The following is a 20,567-nucleotide window of genomic DNA, read 5'->3' on the forward strand; positions in this document are numbered from 1 at the left end:
TGTTATAGCTTCCGGACCTGTAAAAGCACCTGTTACAGCTCCCTGACCTGTAAAAGCACCTGTTACAGCTCCCTGACCTGTAAAAGCATCTGTTGAAGCTCCCTGACCTGATTAAACACCTGTTACAGCTTCCGGACCTGTAAAAGCGCCTGTTACAGCTTCTGGACCTGTAAAAGCACCTGTTACAGCTTCCGGACCTGTAAAAGCACCTGTTACAGCTTCCGGACCTGTAAAAGCAACTGTTACAGCTTCCGGACCTGTAAACGAATCTGTAACAGCTCCCTGACCTGATAAAACACCTGTTATAGCTTCCGGACCTGTAAAAGCACCTGTTACAGCTCCCTGACCTGTAAAAGCATCTGTAATAGCTCCCTGGCCTATAAAAGCATCTGTTGTAGCTCCCTGACCTGTTAAAACACCTGTAATAGCTTTCGGTCCTGTAAAAGCACCTGTTACAGCTCCCTGACCTGTTAAATCACCTGTAACAGCTTCCGGACCTGTAAAAGCACCTGTTACAGCTCCCTGACCTGTTAAAACACCTGTAATAGCTCCCTGGCCTATAAAAGCATTTGTTGTAGCTCCCTGACCTGATAAAACACCTGTTACAGCTTCCGGACCTGTAAAAGCACCTGTTACAGCTCCCTGACCTGTAAAAGCACCTGTTACAGCTCCCTGACCTGTTAAAACACCTGTAATAGCTCCCTGGCCTATAAAAGCATCTGTTGTAGCTCCCTGACCTGATAAAACACCCGTTACAGCTTCCGGACCTGTAAAAGCACCTGTTACAGCTTCCGGACCTGTAAAAGCACCTGTTACAGCTCCCTGACCTGTTAAAACACCTGTAATAGCTCCCTGGCCTATAAAAGCATCTGTTGTAGCTCCCTGACCTGATAAAACACCTGTTACAGCTTCCGGACCTGTAAAAGCACCTGTTACAGCTTCCGGACCTGTAAAAGCACCTGTTACAGCTCCCTGACCTGTAAAAGCACCTGTTACAGCTTCCGGACCTGTAAAAGCACCTGTTACAGCTTCCGGACCTGTAAAAGCAACTGTTACAGCTTCCGGACCTGTAAACGAACCTGTAACAGCTCCCTGACCTGTTAAAACACCTGTAATAGCTTTCGGACCTGTAAAAGCACCTGTTACAGCTCCCTGACCTGTTAAAGCACCTGTAACAGCTTCCGGACCTGTAAAAGCACCTGCTACAGCTCCCTGACCTGTAAAAGCACCTGTAACAGCTCCCTGACCTGATAAAACACCTGTTACATCTGCCTGACCTGTTAGAACACCTGTTACAGCTTCCGGACCTGTAAAAGCACCTGTTACAGCTCCCTGACCTGTTAAAACACATGTAATAGTCCGGACCTGTAAAAGCACCTGTTACAGCTCCCTGACCTGTAAAAGCACCTGTTACAGCTTCCGGACCCGTAAAAGCACCTGTTACAGCTCCCTGACCTGTTAAAGCATCTGTTGTAGCTCCCTGACCTGTTAATACACCTGTTACAGCTTCCGGACCTGTAAAAGCACCTGTTACAGCTTCCGGACCTGTAAAAGCACCTGTTACAGCTTCCGGACCTGTAAAAGCAACTGTTACAGCTTCCGGACCTGTAAACGAACCTGTAACAGCTCCCTGACCTGTTAAAACACCTGTTATAGCTTCCGGACCTGTAAAAGCACCTGTTACAGCTCCCTGACCTGTAAAAGCATCTGTTGAAGCTCCCTGACCTGATTAAACACCTGTTACAGCTTCCGGACCTGTAAAAGCGCCTGTTACAGCTTCTGGACCTGTAAAAGCACCTGTTACAGCTTCCGGACCTGTAAAAGCACCTGTTACAGCTTCCGGACCTGTAAAAGCAACTGTTACAGCTTCCGGACCTGTAAACGAACCTGTAACAGCTCCCTGACCTGATAAAACACCTGTTATAGCTTCCGGACCTGTAAAAGCACCTGTTACAGCTCCCTGACCTGTAAAAGCATCTGTTGAAGCTCCCTGACCTGATTAAACACCTGTTACAGCTTCCGGACCTGTAAAAGCGCCTGTTACAGCTTCTGGACCTGTAAAAGCACCTGTTTCAGCTTCCGGACCTGTAAAAGCACCTGTTACAGCTCCCGGACCTGTAAAAGCACCTGTTACAGCACCCTGACCTGTTAAAACACCTGTAATAGCTCCCTGTCCTGTTAAAGCATCTGTTGTAGCTCCCTGACCTGGTAAAACACCTGTTATAGCTCACTGACCTGTTAAAGCAACTGTTACAGCTTCCGGACCTGTACAAGCACCTGCTACAGCTTTCTGACCTGATATAACACCTGTTACAGCTCCCTGACCTGATAAAACACCTGTTATAGCTTCCGGACCTGTAAAAGCACCTGTTACAGCTCCCTGACCTGTTAAAGCATCTGTTGTAGCTCCCTGACCTGTTAAAACACCTGTTACAGCTTCCGGACCTGTAAAAGCACCTGTTACAGCTTCCGGACCTGTAAAAGCACCTGTAACAGCTCCCTGACCTGTTAAAACACCTGTAGTAGCTTTCGGACCTGTAAAAGCACCTGTTACAGCTACCTGACCTGTTAAAGCACCTGTAACAGCTTCCGGACCTGTAAAAGCACCTGTTACAGCTCCCTGACCTGTTAAAACACCTGTAATAGCTCCCTGGCCTATAAAAGCATCTGTTGTAGCTCCCTGACCTGATAAAACACCTTTTACAGCTTCCGGACCTGTAAAAGCAACTGTTACAGCTTCCGGACCTGTAAACGAACCTGTAACAGCTCCCTGACCTGTTTAAACACCTGTAATAGCTTTCGGACCTGTAAAAGCACCTGTTACAGCTCCCTGACCTGTTTAATCACCTGTAACAGCTTCCGGACCTGTAAAAGCACCTGTTACAGCTCCCTGACCTGTTAAAACACCTGTAATAGCTCCCTGTCCTGTTAAAGCATCTGTTGTAGCTCCCTGACCTGGTAAAACACCTGTTATAGCTCACTGACCTGTTAAAGCAACTGTTACAGCTTCCGGACCTGTACAAGCACCTGCTACAGCTTTCTGACCTGATATAACACCTGTTACAGCTCCCTGACCTGATAAAACACCTGTTATAGCTTCCGGACCTGTAAAAGCACCTGTTACAGCTCCCTGACCTGTTAAAGCATCTGTTGTAGCTCCCTGACCTGTTAAAACACCTGTTACAGCTTCCGGACCTGTAAAAGCACCTGTTACAGCTTCCGGACCTGTAAAAGCACCTGTTACAGCTCCCTGACCTGTAAAAGCACCTGTTACAGCTTCCGGACCTGTAAAAGCACCTGTTACAGCTTCCGGACCTGTAAAAGCAACTGTTACAGCTTCCGGACCTGTAAACGAACCTGTAACAGCTCCCTGACCTGTTAAAACACCTGTAATAGCTTTCGGACCTGTAAAAGCACCTGTTACAGCTACCTGACCTGTTAAAGCACCTGTAACAGCTTCCGGACCTGTAAAAGCACCTGTTACAGCTCCTTGACCTGTTAAAACACCTGTAATAGCTCCCTGGCCTATAAAAGCATCTGTTGTAGCTCCCTGACCTGATAAAACACCTTTTACAGCTTCCGGACCTGTAAAAGCAACTGTTACAGCTTCCGGACCTGTAAACGAACCTGTAACAGCTCCCTGACCTGTTAAAACACCTGTAATAGCTTTCGGACCTGTAAAAGCACCTGTTACAGCTCCCTGACCTGTTTAATCACCTGTAACAGCTTCCGGACCTGTAAAAGCACCTGTTACAGCTCCCTGACCTGTTAAAACACCTGTAATAGCTCCCTGGCCTATAAAAGCATCTGTTGTAGCTCCCTGACCTGATAAATCACCCGTTACAGCTTCCGGACCTGTAAAAGCACCTGTTACAGCTTCCGGACCTGTAAAAGCACCTGTTACAGCTCCCTGACCTGTTAAAACACCTGTAATAGCTCCCTGGCCTATAAAAGCATCTGTTGTAGCTCCCTGACCTGATAAAACACCTGTTACAGCTTCTGGACCTGTAAAAGCACCTGTTACAGCTTCCGGACCTGTAAAAGCACCTTTTACAGCTCCTTGACCTGTAAAAGCACCTGTAACAGCTTCCGGACCTGTAAAAGCACCTGTTACAGCTTCCGGACCTGTAAAAGCAACTGTTACAGCTTCCGGACCTGTAAACGAACCTGTAACAGCTCCCTGACCTGTTAAAACACCTGTAATAGCTTTCGGACCTGTAAAAGCACCTGTTACAGCTCCCTGACCTGTTAAAGCACCTGTAACAGCTTCCGGACCTGTAAAAGCACCTGCTACAGCTCCCTGACCTGTAAAAGCACCTGTTACAGCTCCCTGACCTGATAAAACACCTGTTACATCTGCCTGACCTGTTAAAACACCTGTTACAGCTTCCGGACCTGTAAAAGCACCTGTTACAGCTCCCTGACCTGTTAAAACACATGTAATAGTCCGGACCTGTAAAAGCACCTGTTACAGCTCCCTGACCTGTAAAAGCACCTGTTACAGCTTCCGGACCCGTAAAAGCACCTGTTACAGCTCCCTGACCTGATATAACACCTGTTACAGCTCCCTGACCTGATAAAACACCTGTTATAGCTTCCGGACCTGTAAAAGCACCTGTTACAGCTCCCTGACCTGTTAAAGCTTCTGTTGTAGCTCCCTGACCTGTTAAAACACCTGTTACAGATCCGGACCTGTAAAAGCACCTGTTACAGCTTCCGGACCCGTAAAAGCACCTGTTACAGCTCCCTGACCTGTAAAAGCACCTGTTACAGCTTCCGGACCTGTAAAAGCACCTGTTACAGCTTCCGGACCTGTAAAAGCAACTGTTACAGCTTCCGGACCTGTAAACGAACCTGTAACAGCTCCCTGACCTGTTAAAACACCTGTAATAGCTTTCGGACCTGTAAAAGCACCTGTTACAGCTTCCGGACCTGTAAAAGCACCTGTTAGAGCTTCCGGACCTGTAAAAGCACCTGTTACAGCTTCCGGACCTGTAAAAGCACCTGTTACAGCTCCCTGACCTGTAAAAGCACCTGTTACAGCTCCCTGACCTGTAAAAGCACCTGTTACAGCTCCCTGACCTGTAAAAGCACCTGTTACAGCTCCCTGACCTGATTAAACACCTGTTACAGCTTCCGGACCTGTAAAAGCGCCTGTTACAGCTTCTGGACCTGTAAAAGCACCTGTTACAGCTTCCGGACCTGTAAAAGCACCTGTTACAGCTTCCGGACCTGTAAAAGCAACTGTTACAGCTTCCGGACCTGTAAACGAACATGGGCCTTAGACAAAGTAACAATTACAAAACGATAACGAAGTTAGAAAAAGCAAAAATGTATGGGATTGACATTAGATAGACCACGTGATCTAACGCGGCGTATGTCAATCCCATACATTTTTGCGATTTCTAACTTCGTTATCGTTTTGTAATTGTTACTTTGTCTACTGGGCCTGTAACAGCTCCCTGACCTGATAAAACACCTGTTATAGCTTCCGGACCTGTAAAAGCACCTGTTACAGCTCCCTGACCTGTAAAAGCATCTGTTGAAGCTCCCTGACCTGATTAAACACCTGTTACAGCTTCCGGACCTGTAAAAGCGCCTGTTACAGCTTCTGGACCTGTAAAAGCACCTGTTACAGCTTCCGGACCTGTAAAAGCACCTGTTACAGCTCCCGGACCTGTAAAAGCACCTGTTATAGCACCCTGACCTGTTAAAACACCTGTAATAGCTCCCTGTCCTGTTAAAGCATCTGTTGTAGCTCCCTGACCTGGTAAAACACCTGTTATAGCTCACTGACCTGTTAAAGCAACTGTTACAGCTTCCGGACCTGTACAAGCACCTGCTACAGCTTTCTGACCTGATATAACACCTGTTACAGCTCCCTGACCTGATAAAACACCTGTTATAGCTTCCGGACCTGTAAAAGCACCTGTTACAGCTCCCTGATCTGTTAAAGCATCTGTTGTAGCTCCCTGACCTGTTAAAACACCTGTTACAGCTTCCGGACCTGTAAAAGCACCTGTTACAGCTTCCGGACCTGTAAAAGCACCTGTTACAGCTCCCTGACCTGTAAATGCACCTGTTACAGCTTCCGGACCTGTAAAAGCACCTGTTACAGCTTCCGGACCTGTAAAAGCAACTGTTACAGCTTCCGGACCTGTAAACGAACCTGTAACAGCTCCCTGACCTGTTAAAACACCTGTTATAGCTTTCGGACCTGTAAAAGCACCTGTTACAGCTACCTGACCTGTTAAAGCACCTGTAACAGCTTCCGGACCTGTACAAGCACCTGTTACAGCTCCCTGACCTGTTAAAACACCTGTAATAGCTCCCTGGCCTATAAAAGCATCTGTTGTAGCTCCCTGACCTGATAAAACACCTGTTACAGCTTCCGGACCTGTAAAAGCAACTGTTACAGCTTCCGGACCTGTAAACGAATTTGTAACAGCTCCCTGACCTGTTAAAACACCTGTAATAGCTTCCGGACCTGTAAAAGCATCTGTTGTAGCTCCCTGACCTGATAAAACACCTGTTACATCTGCCTGACCTGTTAAAACACCTGTTACAGCTTCCGGACCTGTAAAAGCACCTGTTACAGCTCCCTGACCTGTTAAAACACATGTAATAGCTTCCAGACCTGTAAAAGCACCTGTTACAGCTCCCTGACCTGTAAAAGCACCTGTTACAGCTTCCGGACCCGTAAAAGCACCTGCTACAGCTCCTTGACCTGTAAAAGCACCTGTTACAGCTTCCGGACCTGTAAAAGCACCTGTTACAGCTTCCGGACCTGTAAAAGCAACTGTTACAGCTTCCGGACCTGTAAACGAACCTGTTACAGCTCCCTGACCGGTTAAAACACCTGTTATAGCTTCCGGACCTGAAAAAGCACCTGTTACAGCTCCCTGACCTGTAAAAGCACCTGTTACAGCTTCCAAACCTGTAAAAGCACCTGCTACAGCTCCCTGACCTGTAAAAGCACCTGTTACAGCTCCCTGACCTGATAAAGCACCTGTTACATCTGCCTGACCTGTTAAAACACCTGTTACAGCTTCCGGACCTGTAAAAGCACCTGTTACAGCTCCCTGACCTGTTAAAACACATGTTATAGCTTCCGGACCTGTTAAAGCACCTGTTACAGCTTCCGGACCTGTAAAAGCACCTGTTACAGCTCCCTGACCTGTTAAAACACATGTTATAGCTTCCGGACCTGTTAAAGCACCTGTTACAGCTTCCGGACCTGTAATGGCAACTGATACAGCTTCTGGACCTGTAAAAGCACCTGTTACAGCTTCCGGACCTGTAAAAGCAACTGTTACAGCTTCCGGACCTGTAAACGAACCTGTTACAGCTCCCTGACCTGTAAAAGCACCTGTTACAGCTCCCTGACCTGATAAAACACCTGTAATAGCTCCCTGGCCTATAAAAGCATCTGTTGTAGCTCCCTGACCTGATAAAACACCTGTTACATCTGCCTGACCTGTTAAAACACCTGTTACAGCTTCCGGACCTGTAAAAGCACCTGTTACATCTGCCTGACCTGTTAAAGCACCTGTAACAGCTTCCGGACCTGTAAAAGCACCTGTTACAGCTCCCTGACCTGTTAAAACACCTGTAATAGCTCCCTGGCCTATAAAAGCATCTGTTGTAGCTCCCTGACCTGATAAAACACCTGTTACAGCTTCCGGACCTGTAAAAGCACCTGTTACAGCTCCCTGACCTGTAAAAGCACCTGTTACAGCTCCCTGACCTGTAAAAGCACCTGTTACAGCTTCCGGACCCGTAAAAGCACCTGCTACAGCTCCTTGACCTGTAAAAGCACCTGTTACAGCTTCCGGACCTGTAAAAGCACCTGTTACAGCTTCCGGACCTGTAAAAGCAACTGTTACAGCTTCCGGACCTGTAAACGAACCTGTTACAGCTCCCTGACCTGTTAAAACACCTGTTATAGCTTCCGGACCTGAAAAAGCACCTGTTACAGCTCCCTGACCTGTAAAAGCACCTGTTACAGCTTCCAAACCTGTAAAAGCACCTGCTACAGCTCCCTGACCTGTAAAAGCACCTGTTACAGCTCCCTGACCTGATAAAGCACCTGTTACATCTGCCTGACCTGTTAAAACACCTGTTACAGCTTCCGGACCTGTAAAAGCACCTGTTACAGCTCCCTGACCTGTTAAAACACATGTTATAGCTTCCGGACCTGTTAAAGCACCTGTTACAGCTTCCGGACCTGTAAAAGCACCTGTTACAGCTCCCTGACCTGTTAAAACACATGTTATAGCTTCCGGACCTGTTAAAGCACCTGTTACAGCTTCCGGACCTGTAATGGCAACTGATACAGCTTCTGGACCTGTAAAAGCACCTGTTACAGCTTCCGGACCTGTAAAAGCAACTGTTACAGCTTCCGGACCTGTAAACGAACCTGTTACAGCTCCCTGACCTGTAAAAGCACCTGTTACAGCTCCCTGACCTGATAAAACACCTGTAATAGCTCCCTGGCCTATAAAAGCATCTGTTGTAGCTCCCTGACCTGATAAAACACCTGTTACATCTGCCTGACCTGTTAAAACACCTGTTACAGCTTCCGGACCTGTAAAAGCACCTGTTACATCTGCCTGACCTGTTAAAGCACCTGTAACAGCTTCCGGACCTGTAAAAGCACCTGTTACAGCTCCCTGACCTGTTAAAACACCTGTAATAGCTCCCTGGCCTATAAAAGCATCTGTTGTAGCTCCCTGACCTGATAAAACACCTGTTACAGCTTCCGGACCTGTAAAAGCACCTGTTACAGCTCCCTGACCTGTAAAAGCACCTGTTACAGCTCCCTGACCTGTTAAAACACCTGTAATAGCTCCCTGGCCTATAAAAGCATCTGTTGTAGCTCCCTGACCTGATAAAACACCTGTTACAGCTTCCGGACCTGTAAAAGCACCTGTTACAGCTTCCGGACCTGTAAAAGCACCTGTTACAGCTCCCGGACCTGTAAAAGCACCTGTTACAGCTCCCTGACCTGTTAAAGCACCTGTAACAGCTTCCGGACCTGTAAAAGCACCTGCTACAGCTCCCTGACCTGTAAAAGCACCTGTTACAGCTCCCTGACCTGATAAAACACCTGTTACATCTGCCTGACCTGTTAAAACACCTGTTACAGCTTCCGGACCTGTAAAAGCACCTGTTGCATCTGCCTGACCTGTTAAAACACCTGTTACAGCTTCCGGACCTGTAAAAGCACCTGTTACAGCTCCCTGACCTGTTAAAACACATGTAATAGCTTCCGGACATGTAAAAGCACCTGTTACAGCTCCCTGACCTGTAAAAGCAAAAAAGCCCTAGTGCTTCCAATTTTCAAGTCTGGGGACCGGAACTGTGTCGAAAATTATAGACCTATTTCCATTCTTCCAGCTATGTCCAAAATTCTAGAAAAAATTATAAACAATAGACTCGTAAATTACTTAGAATCTCGCAAACTTCTTTCGACTAATCAATATGGTTTTCGTAAAAATCGGTCTTCCACAGACGCCGTTAACAACTTAGTAAATCACCTTGTTTCACAAATGGACAAAAAAAAAAAATGTATGGTGTTGTTTTTGGATCTTGCTAAAGCTTTCGACACAGTTTCGATCCCAATCTTACTGTCTAAACTGGAGGCCCTTGGAATAAGAGATCTTCAATTATCGCTGTTTGAGTCATACCTCACTAACAGAACTCAATGTGTTAAAATTGGATCTCTTACAAGCTCCGAGCACCTTATTTCTTATGGCGTGCCACAAGGCAGCATCCTCGGCCCGAGCCTATTTTTAATTTATGTGAACGATTTGTGTGATATTAGATTGCAAAATGGTGTAATATTCTCTTATGCAGATGATACGGCTTTGGCTTTCTCGTCTAAATCATGGCTTGAAACTTATAATCTTGCACAGCAAGGTTTCAACTCCGTTTTACATTGGCTAGATAACAACTTGCTGACCTTAAATGTTAAAAAGACAAAATTGGTAACTTTTTCAATACGCAATGACATATCTGATACTAATCACCTCCAAATTTTGGTTCCTTCTATCACGAATCCATCGAATCCAGCTGTTATTGAAAGAGTATCATCTATCAAATATCTCGGCATCATTGTTGACTCCTCGCTAGCTTTTAAGGAGCATATAGAAACTGTTGGGACTAGGATACGAAAACTTATGTATATTTTTAGGCAACTACGCTCATCAGCTGACAATTCAATTATGAAAATGGTATATATAGCGCTGTGCCAGTCTGTTATTTTGTATGGAATTGAATCTTGGGGTGGTACATATAAATCTTATCTAATTCAGCTTGAACGTGCCCAAAGGGCAGCTTTGAAGGTTTGCTTTCATAAGCCTCGATTATATCCAACAGCAGAATTATACAAATTATCTCAAGTACTAACAGTTCGCCAATTGTTTATTCTTAAAACCGCTTTAAAACAACACAGTTCCACTCCTTATAATCCCCTTACTGAGCGTCGCAATTATATAGTAGCTCCGACAATTAGATTAAATACATCGTTCAGTCACAGATTCTTTTTATTTCTTGGCCCTTACATTTATAATAAACTCCAAAATATTCTATCTGTACATTCATTAAATTATCACAAACTGAAAATATTACTTGATAGCTGGCTAAAGGGACTTTCATATGCAGAGACTGAGACCTTTTTAGATTCATTTATCTAATTTGTTCACATTAAGATTTCAGATGCACACGCACTCAAACTCACTCACACTCACTCACACTCACTCACACTTCACACTCACTCAATCTTCACAATCACTCACACTTCATCCGGGTACACTTTTGCATGTTTAATTTTAGTTTTTCTTTGTATTATTTTATTTTATATATATTTTTTTCTTTTGATAATGTAACTAAAGTAATTTGATTTTTAAGTTACATACATATTTGTCTAAACTATAATGTTCTGTTCATCCGAGTGGTGGAGACCTGGTGACCCATATTACAGGTTTTACACCTACCATGGGCACCAGCTTTCCACACCTGTTGCCTGTTTAATGTTATTATGTTACTGTACATGTACTGGAAAGAAATAAATGAATTTATTATTATTAAAAAAAAAAAAAAAAAAAAAGCACCTGTTACAGCTTCCGGACCCGTAAAAGCACCTGTTACAGCTCCCTGACCTGTAAAATTACCTGTTACAGCTTCAGGACCTGTAAAAGCACCTGTTACAGCTTCCGGACCTGTAAAAGCAACTGTTTCAGCTTCCGGACCTGTAAACGAACCTGTAACAGCTCCCTGACCTGTTAAAACACCTGTAATAGCTTCCGGACCTGTAAAAGCATCTGTTGTAGCTCGCTGACCTGATAAAACACCTGTTACATCTGCCTGACCTGTTAAAACACCTGTTACAGCTTCCGGACCTGTAAAAGCACCTGTTACAGCTCCCTGACCTGTTAAAACACATGTAATAGCTTCCAGACCTGTAAAAGCACCTTTTACAGCTCCCTGACCTGTAAAAGCACCTGTTACAGCTTCCGGACCCGTAAAAGCACCTGCTACAGCTCCCTGACCTGTAAAAGCACCTGTTACAGCTTCCGGACCTGTAAAAGCAACTGTTACAGCTTCCGGACCTGTAAACGAACATGTTACAGCTCCCTGACCTGTTAAAACACCTGTAATAGCTTCCGGACCTGAAAAAGCACCTGTTACAGCTCCCTGACCTGTTAAAGCACCTGTAACAGCTTCCAAACCTGTAAAAGCACCTGCTACAGCTCCCTGACCTGTAAAAGCACCTGTTACAGCTCCCTGACCTGTAAAAGCACCTGTTACAGCTTCCTGACCTGATAAAACACCTGTTACAGCTCCCTGACCTGTAAAAGCACCTGTAATAGCTTTCGAACCTGTAAAAGCACCTGTTACAGCTCCTTGACCTGTAAAAGCATCTGTTGAAGCTCCCTGACCTGATTAAACACCTGTTACAGCTTCCGGACCTGTAAAAGCGCCTGTTACAGCTTCCGGACCTGTAAAAGCGCCTGTTACAGCTTCCGGACCTGTAAAAGCGCCTGTTACAGCTTCCGGACCTGTAAAAGCACCTGTTACAGCTTTTGGACCTGTAAAAGCACCTGTTACAGCTTCCGGACCTGTAAAAGCACCTGTTACAGCTCCTGGACCTGTAAAAGCACCTGTAACAGCTGCCTGACCTGTTAAAGGACCTGTTACAGCTCCCTGACCTGATATAACACCTGTAACAGCTGCCTGACCTGTTAAAGGACCTGTTACAGCTCCCTGACCTGATATAACACCTGTAACAGCTTCTGGACCTGTAAAAGCACCTGTTACAGCTCCCTGACCTGATATAACACCTGTAACAGCTTCTGGACCTGTAAAAGCACTTCTGGACCTGTAAAAGCACCTGTTACAGCTACCTGACCTGTTAAAAGCATCTGTTACAGTTTCCGGACCTGTAATAGCACCTGTTACAGCTTCTGGACCTGTAAAAGCACTTCTGGACCTGTAAAAGCACCTGTTACAGCTCCCTGACCTATTAAAGCATCTGTCAGCTCTCTTACCTGAAAAATCACCTGCTATAAAATGAAATAATTTCTAACATTTAAATGTCAACTTGCAGCTGATGAAGAAGATGAGCTCCACGGACACGCCGCTGGGCACACTGCACATGCTGCAGCAGAAACAGAAAGAAACACACTCGCCGTATATTGTGCTGAGCGGCACCAAGCGGGATACTAACAACTAAACCATTATAATATATATCCTAAAATACATAATAATAACAACCATAAGCCCATTACAAAATAGTTCAGATGCATGGAAAAATTGACATAGTATAATGAAATTGTAGATGTAAAAAGTATTTTTGTGTAACAAATGTGTAAAAACGGTGTTGGTATCTATTGTATTCAATATTCGTGTAATTCATTTGTTTGATTTTATGAATTGCATCGTTAATAAAAACCATTTCAGTGTCTAGCTATGTATGGTTTCATTAAATTTTTGTATACTTACCTGTCTTTTCTAATTAATTAAAGTAAAGTTTTATTCCATTCTCTTCATAAAAATGTATCCTATTTTAATATGAATAAAATTATTAACAGAAAATGTGTGTTTTATTTATAATTGCAAACCTTAGTAGTGTAGATCCTACCTACAGAGGAAATGTAGGTACCATTTAAGGGAATATTAAAAATGACATCTATCTTCCTACAGATAAACAAATTTGAATAATAAATACAAAATTTATTTTATTTAGCTGCATTTTTATACTGAGGTTTCTCACAAAATTGCATTTGTCATAAATGTAAAGTTATCTGTCTAAAATCTAAATAAACATAGTTCAACAAAGAACCAAAAAATTATGATTTTCCTGAATATGCATTAAATGTATATGACGGCGCCACCGTCGAAGCTTTAAAAAAATAACGAACGGCGAACCGATATAAATCAGCGCGCGCGCACGACTCGGGTCATTCGTTCGCCGACCGTTGCCGAGTGCACATCTATTACGAGCTTACTATAACTTATTTGTGATATTTATTTTATTAGTGGTCATAATATTGTAATACCAGATACTGCATTCCGAATCGGTGGTAAATAAAGAAATGTTTGAGTTAGAGGTGTTTCTTTGCTCGATTACCCAACGCAACGCCCACAGCTTGAAAATAGATCCACATTTTACACCTTTCGCCGACATCAGAATTGGGATCAAATCGAGCAAATGAGAAAGCACGTGGCGATAACCTGGATATAATTAATGCGTGCGCTGATTAAAAGACAAAATGCCGCAACCACGTGGCACTTCGATCCAGTTTCAACGGGAAGAGGCATCCTACAGTTCTACGAGCATACGTGTCACTGAGCAGCCGGTGACAAAGGGAGAGCTCGTTATGTGCTCGTATGGACCCCGTATCATCGAGAGCAGCGCTTCATCATGACTTCACAAGTCTGGCATCGCAGCGTTATCGCAGTAGCAGTGGCGCGGGCGGTGCGCCTACAAGCCGTGTGGTTCATGGCAGAGGACCGTATGGTGTAACGAAACGACGCGTTGGCAGCTGCCACTCGGCACATGTATGAGGCTAAGTGCTGGTGAATCTGGTCAGTCGTACTATTTTTATTACTATGTTTCTGATGTTCTCTTGTAAGAAATCGGTCAGTAGATAACATTTCACTTTGAGTGTGCAATTAGATAAAGAAAGTAAGGTTTTTAAAATGTAGTAACTTATTTGAAAGAAAAAGAAATTTATTGCCAAAAACAAAATTTATCTTAAAATTAATTGAGGAAAATCGTCACAGCCTCAGCTAAATGCTGCATAAAAACAGCGCTGATTTACAGGCCGTACAGATTTTGTTAAAAGTTGTAACCTACAAGACCAGTGTATAGTTAAATCTTATTGCATTTAACTCGACTTATTCACGCAGTGATGTTATTATTAGGCCGTGCGATATTGCTTTACGGTTTTGTAGTTGTTACGCAGTGATAAATTATTATCAGTACCTAGGTCGTGTGACTTGTATTTCACTTATTCAGGGACACGTTTACTTGAGTAGGTAATTCACGTTATTTAAAAAAAAAAAAAAAAAACACTTCGCGGCGTAAGCACTGACTTCAAGATGAGTTAAGTAACGACTTGCTTTAATGTTGGTTAGTTTGTGAGCTAACACTAAAGAAAGAAAGCGCAATAATTTGTACACTGCATCCAGATACTTCAATCGAACGTAAACAATAAACATTCACTTGTCCGTGTATCGGAACAAAAAACAGTATGCGAATTACTTTTAAATTAGTTTCTTAACTACCCGCGTTAGTTTCTTGACTACCCGCATTCATTTCTTGAACTACCTGCGTTAGTTTTTATTTAGACTATACCCTTGACAAATAGCAATTAATTGCTACACAAAGACAGCCTTATTGCCATTCGATTAAAAACGAAAAGCAATGCGTTAACTAGTGCTTAGAGGTTTAATAAACTTTTCGTAGGTTTTATTTAGGGTGATATTTGAGGTCATTTCTTTATAAAAAAAAAATATAAATAAAAAAAAAATATTAAGTCGTGAACAATTCACAGTATACAGTTTTTACAATATGCAGTTTTATGAAATGTGGCAGACTTAGTTTGATCGAATGAAAGATAAATCGAGGCATTTCGTTTTGAATTTTTACTTAGAAAATTTATTAAGGCCCTATTTAGGCAGTTCATAATACAATGTCACAGATAACTATCGTGTGTTCAAATAAACATCTGGCGTAAGATAAACGTTATGATTGGAGTACGGGTCTAGATTCGGTTTTAGTATGTAATTTGATTGCTTTAAAAAAAAAGAGAAAAAAAAAAAACTCTTAACTATCCCATCAACGTAAGGGTCCGTTAAATATTACGATAGTTTAAAAAAAAAAATAACTGAAAATAATCTCAAGGTTAATCGCGCATTTACAGTTTACATACTGTCGTCAGAATATAATGTCTGTTTAATTGAATAGAGAAAAGAAAAAAATCCATCCAGGTTTTCTGAAGGTTATTTTGTAGCTTCAAAATATAAGAACGCAAATCCTAAACGTGGAGTATTCGATAGTATAATCGATTTACATTGTGTGCATTTAATGTAATTCCTTGATAATATCTAGTTTTTGTGACTAGCTGCAGTTTGACATCAACTGAATACATCAATTAGGTAGTTGTACAGTAGTTGTTGAGCAGTACATTCTTATTACGTTGAAACTAAAATTTAGCTCAGCCCTTTTACCGTTCGATATGAGATTCACAGATGAGTTTAAGCCTACACTTATCAATTGTTTTAAGTTGAGTTTTCAAAAGTTAACATACCGTTAAGGAATTTTAACCACATGATTACATTAAATTCAAGTTGGTAAATCATTAAGTTTGAGAACAAGCTTTTGCCACTTTTTGAGTTAGTCGAAATTTTGTGTTTTTTTGCGGTTAAGTTACGAATTATTCGTTTTAAACTTTTTTTGATATTGTAATTTTTGCGCTATAGTCAATGATCATAATTAACGACAGGTAATGTCAGATTGATTTTAATTAGCTAAATTACAGAGAGCGTTTTACGACACAGCGTTTAGAAGCGAGGCAGTTAACAGTACGGCGCAGCGGTTGCGTAGCATATGGAGCAACGTAGCATCATCAATGGTACGGCTCGATGACGCGATGCCAGGATGACGCAGCACAAACGTTGAGGATACGGTCGCGTACCGTTTTACTGATTTGCTGCGGCAACACTCTGTTTTCAGTTTTCATAGTTGACCAGTAGCATACTGACATCTGTTTACTCGTACGCTGTACGAAGTAAATGTGTGTTGTGTCCACACAACACACATTTACGTAATATTCCAATATTACTACGGTAATGTCGTTTATTAGAAGAAAGTGATATGCTATCTGGCATGAGGTCCAGGATAGTACATGTGTGTTCTGACCGGTCAGTAGGATTGGGGCAGTGTGGAAACCCTGTAAGGTCAGTGTAGGCTGAGGCAGGATGGATGTTATTTTGACAAAAAAAATGAAAATGAATTATCGTAGTAATGTAGTGTGAGATATTATGGCGTACGAGGACGCAAGTATGACTGTATCGGAGATAACTTGTGTAAAGTAAAAGTTTGTAACGTGGATTATTGTAACGGTAATGATTTCATTGCAGGAATTGTGCGTGCTATCTGGTTTGCAGTCCACGGTAGTTGAGCCTTCATTTGTGGTGAGCGAGCGTCGTGTCTATGTTATGTGGATGTTGTTGGTGTTCTGTAAGGTCAGTATGGCCGAGCGGTATAGTTGTCTAATCCCGGGATGAAATACCGTAGTGCTGTAAAACAAGAAGGGACGTACGAGGACGTACGATTGTCAGTATGGCCGAGGAGTGGAGAGAGTGGAGAGAGTCGTGAGTTTGGATTTAATATTGTTGTGTAAAAAAAAAGAAAAGGAAAAAAAATAATCCTTAAAAAAAATTATGCAAAAAAAATTATGCAAAAAATTATGCAAAAAGAATGATGCAAAAAGAATGATGCAAAAAGAATGATGCAAAAAATGATGCAAAAAGAATGATGCAAAAAAAAGGAGAGCAAAAAGAATGGTGCAAAAAAAAAGAGAGAGCGAGTTATTGAAGGGAGTCCGGTCCAATAACTCGGCTATAGGGATTGCAGATCCGGTCTAGCACGCTATAGGGAAATCTGGTCTAGCGCAGTAAGCTAAAGAGATTTCCGGACTGGCACGCTAGAGGGAAATCTGGAGAGATTTCCGGACTGGCACGCTAGAGGGAAATCTGGAGAGATTTCCGGACTAGCACGGTTGCTGAAGGGCTTGCCGGACCAGCACATTGTTTTAATTGTCTTGTTCCCAGGTGCTCAGAAGTCGCTCGAGGACGAGCGTATGTCAGAATGGCCGTGACGGCGCCACCGTCGAAGCTTTAAAAAAATAACGAACGGCGAACCGATATAAATCAGCGCGCGCGCACGACTCGGGTCATTCGTTCGCCGACCGTTGCCGAGTGCACATCTATTACGAGCTTACTATAACTTATTTGTGATATTTATTTTATTAGTGGTCATAATATTGTAATACCAGATACTGCATTCCGAATCGGTGGTAAATAAAGAAATGTTTGAGTTAGAGGTGTTTCTTTGCTCGATTACCCAACGCAACGCCCACAGCTTGAAAATAGATCCACATTTTACACCTTTCGCCGACATATATATATCCGTGTTGTGCTCTATAATGCTTATTTGTATAACATGAGCTGGCTCCACACGCTTGGTGTTTACAAACAATCACACATACTATTCACCCACAGACACCGTAAACGAACAGGCAGGCATTCGGCAGGCTCTTGATAACGTGCTGTCGAAATGTAACTTCTTTTGTAACTTTTTGTTTCAAATAAAATTCTATAAATTACTGGCAGAAAATATTATGAGCAATGATAAAAGGAGTCAAAAAAACAAGAAATACTGTCATAACACAGTTTAACAGATTTAATAAACACAAATATAAAAATCAACTTATTAATTTTAAGAAGATTATTTTCATTAAGTAATGGCGGATAATGAGACCCGTTTAAGTTTGACTCGACCGACGCCTCTTGATATTATTGCATTCATTCCATACGCATGTTACCAAATGGAGGCCCAATTCGAAGTCAGAGTGTTAACACGAGTTAAGAGTAAGATTATTTTATTTGTAACTAATTACAGCAACTTATATTTTAAGAATTAAAATGTATAAATATATTAGATGCAAATAAAAGAGGAATATCAAAATAAATACATATTTTTCAGAGGAGTATGTGAGTGTATCTGAGAAGAATAAAAAAACAAAACGTGAAAGATCTATCATGCAGTACACGTCGACCGCGCGCATGTCTCAAGAAAAGGAAAAAACGGAGTCACAGTTAGCGTTCGGCGTCACCGACCACAGCCAGATGGTGCTGATCATCGCGATCTGCGACAGCGCCGGCCACCTCGTCGAACTGCTGTTCCAGCGCACCTCAGTGCCTCAGCTGCTCCTGGAAGTCATAGGCTTTTGTCTTCCATATCAGCCATATTTGAACAGAATCACGATACGCTGGGGAGCTATCGATGGTTACAGCATCTATGAGATAACGAAACATTTGCGACAGTCCCACATAACAGAAATATGCCTGGACGATTCTCCGGTTGCGCACTACAATCAATATTTGCTCCTCGAGTATCAAACTAACTTAAAGTACTTGAGTCTTGAAAGGTGCGGTTTGGTCGATAGAGATTGTATTCGTATCGCTGCTCAATTAGTTTACCCACAGCCCGCATCTCGTACCCTGCGCGTTTTGTCGCTGGCTTCAAACACTATAACCAACGATGGCGCCATTGCTTTAGGTTCAATGCTGCGCAGCAACCGACAATTGCGATTTCTTAACTTATCTGGAAACCAAATTTCAGACAGTGGAGCGGCAGCCATCTTCAGTAGTTTGATGGAATTTCCTATGACTTATGATGAAATTGTATCAAAACGAGCACGTAGTATAGAATATTTAAACAGACAAAAAGAAGTTTATATTAAATGCTATAAGGAACTGCTCAATACGCCCGTCGCAAAATCATTGGACGATCGTGGCAGTGGAAAGAAGAGGAGCGTTCGTCCTAAGCGGCAGAGCACTACGGCTCTCATCACTAATTCTGAGCCACTCTCTCCCACGGACAATATTGCATCTAAAGCAAAGAAAATGACATTTGATCTCATTGGACCGAACAACGAAACATTTTGTGCGAGAGACACTATACGCAAAGATTCTTACTTATATTCTATCGGCAATTTGAGTCTCTCTTACCTTAATCTGTCCTATAATAACCTGGGACATGAAAGTCTAGTAAAACTATTACGGGTGATCCGATACCAAGAGAGTTTAAAATGCAAAACAGCTGAAGTTGGATTGGTCCGAGTTATGGTGGAGGGAAATCCGATGCCAAGTAGGAGTTGTGAACTGGAAGCCATACAAGACTTCACTTACTGCATCGGTATGAGTGGAACACAATTTACACAAGTTAAATGTGAAAAGCTCAAACCTATGAAACTTGGTAAAAGATAGGTCAAGTTTTTAATTTCTTTAAATAGTTTTTATTTTATGGTACTTTTATAAGAATATCATGTGCTAATTATGCTATTTCTGTATTCCCTATAATAATTTATGAATAATTTCATGTTGTATTACTTTCTATTTCATAATTTATATTAAATAACGAAATGAGTGAATAATATGCGTTTTATTTAGCCTCTGCTTGTTTTGAGAGTCATGCACGTACATTCTGTACGTTTTTTTGTATTTGTGTGTACTGTGTATGATTGGATCTGGCATGAATATTTAAAATTTCTCATTTTCTACATGCGCTTTATACCAATAATAAAATTTAAGTGTCTCAAATAACCTTTTTTACCAAATGCATATGGATGTATGTACGGTACATAGTATAATAATATATTTTTGTCAATTTGGACCAATTTTTATGAAATTTTTTGAGTGATATACACAAATTTTCATAAAAATTGTAGTAGTGGTAGGTTTGAGAATCGGCCAACATCTATTTTTCACAACCCAGTAATAAGCGTGTCCTACCAGAACAATGTTTTTCGGGTCAACTAGAAAATTATATTGTTAATTAGGAAATTAAAGGATACAAATAAAACACCGTTTTATTTTCATGTTTTTATTTATCTTTAACACAATCATTCCAACTGTAAACAACCTTAATGATATACATAGCACACTTATATTGCTGCCAGTTACAAAGTCTTTTAGACAATAATTTTACGAGTAGGTAATTATCATTTATGAAAGTATACAATATTATAATTTAAAAAAGGATGTAAATTACTACAAAACAATTCATTTCAATATACCGAACTTTTTTCTAAAAATAATCTATATTGTGTCTTGTAAATACTGAATTTTTCAAACATTATAATGATTGTATTGAGCAATAAAAATAGTGGAATGTTCTAAAATTACTTCATTTTACGTATATTAATGCCTCTGTATTAAAATATAAAATTTAATCTAAATTATGTACAGATTCACAATAAAACTTTAATCTA

General features: G+C 41.9%; 1 protein-coding gene, 1 long non-coding RNA gene and 1 pseudogene across 3 annotated transcripts in view; all 3 read left to right on the forward strand.

The window, feature by feature from the left end:
• LOC149476889 (U4/U6.U5 tri-snRNP-associated protein 1-like) overlaps positions 1-13,098 on the forward strand; it is a 29,710-nt pseudogene extending 16,612 nt beyond the window's left edge. The window contains exon 14 of the transcript XR_016317787.1: positions 12,611-13,098. The product of XR_016317787.1 is annotated as a U4/U6.U5 tri-snRNP-associated protein 1-like (transcript). The remainder of the gene's footprint in view (positions 1-12,610) is intronic.
• A 473-nt stretch (positions 13,099-13,571) lies between these two features.
• LOC149476890 (uncharacterized) lies at positions 13,572-17,005 on the forward strand. The gene is made up of 2 exons (XR_016317782.1): positions 13,572-14,433; positions 14,489-17,005. It is a non-coding gene; the product is annotated as an uncharacterized LOC149476890 (long non-coding RNA).
• Positions 17,006-18,035: 1,030 nt separating this feature from the next.
• LOC149476891 (uncharacterized) lies at positions 18,036-19,644 on the forward strand. The gene is made up of 2 exons (XM_089711602.1): positions 18,036-18,162; positions 18,278-19,644. The coding sequence occupies exons 1-2, from the start codon at positions 18,036-18,038 to the stop codon at positions 19,561-19,563; spliced, it is 1,413 nt and encodes a 470-aa protein (XP_089567728.1). The 3' UTR covers positions 19,564-19,644.
• Positions 19,645-20,567: the final 923 nt, after the last annotated feature.

This window comes from Colias philodice, chromosome 26, assembly GCF_061535455.1.
Source record: "Colias philodice isolate Cphi_HAF_F1 chromosome 26, ilColPhil1 Martin Lab GWU primary, whole genome shotgun sequence".
NCBI lineage: Eukaryota > Metazoa > Arthropoda > Insecta > Lepidoptera > Pieridae > Colias > Colias philodice.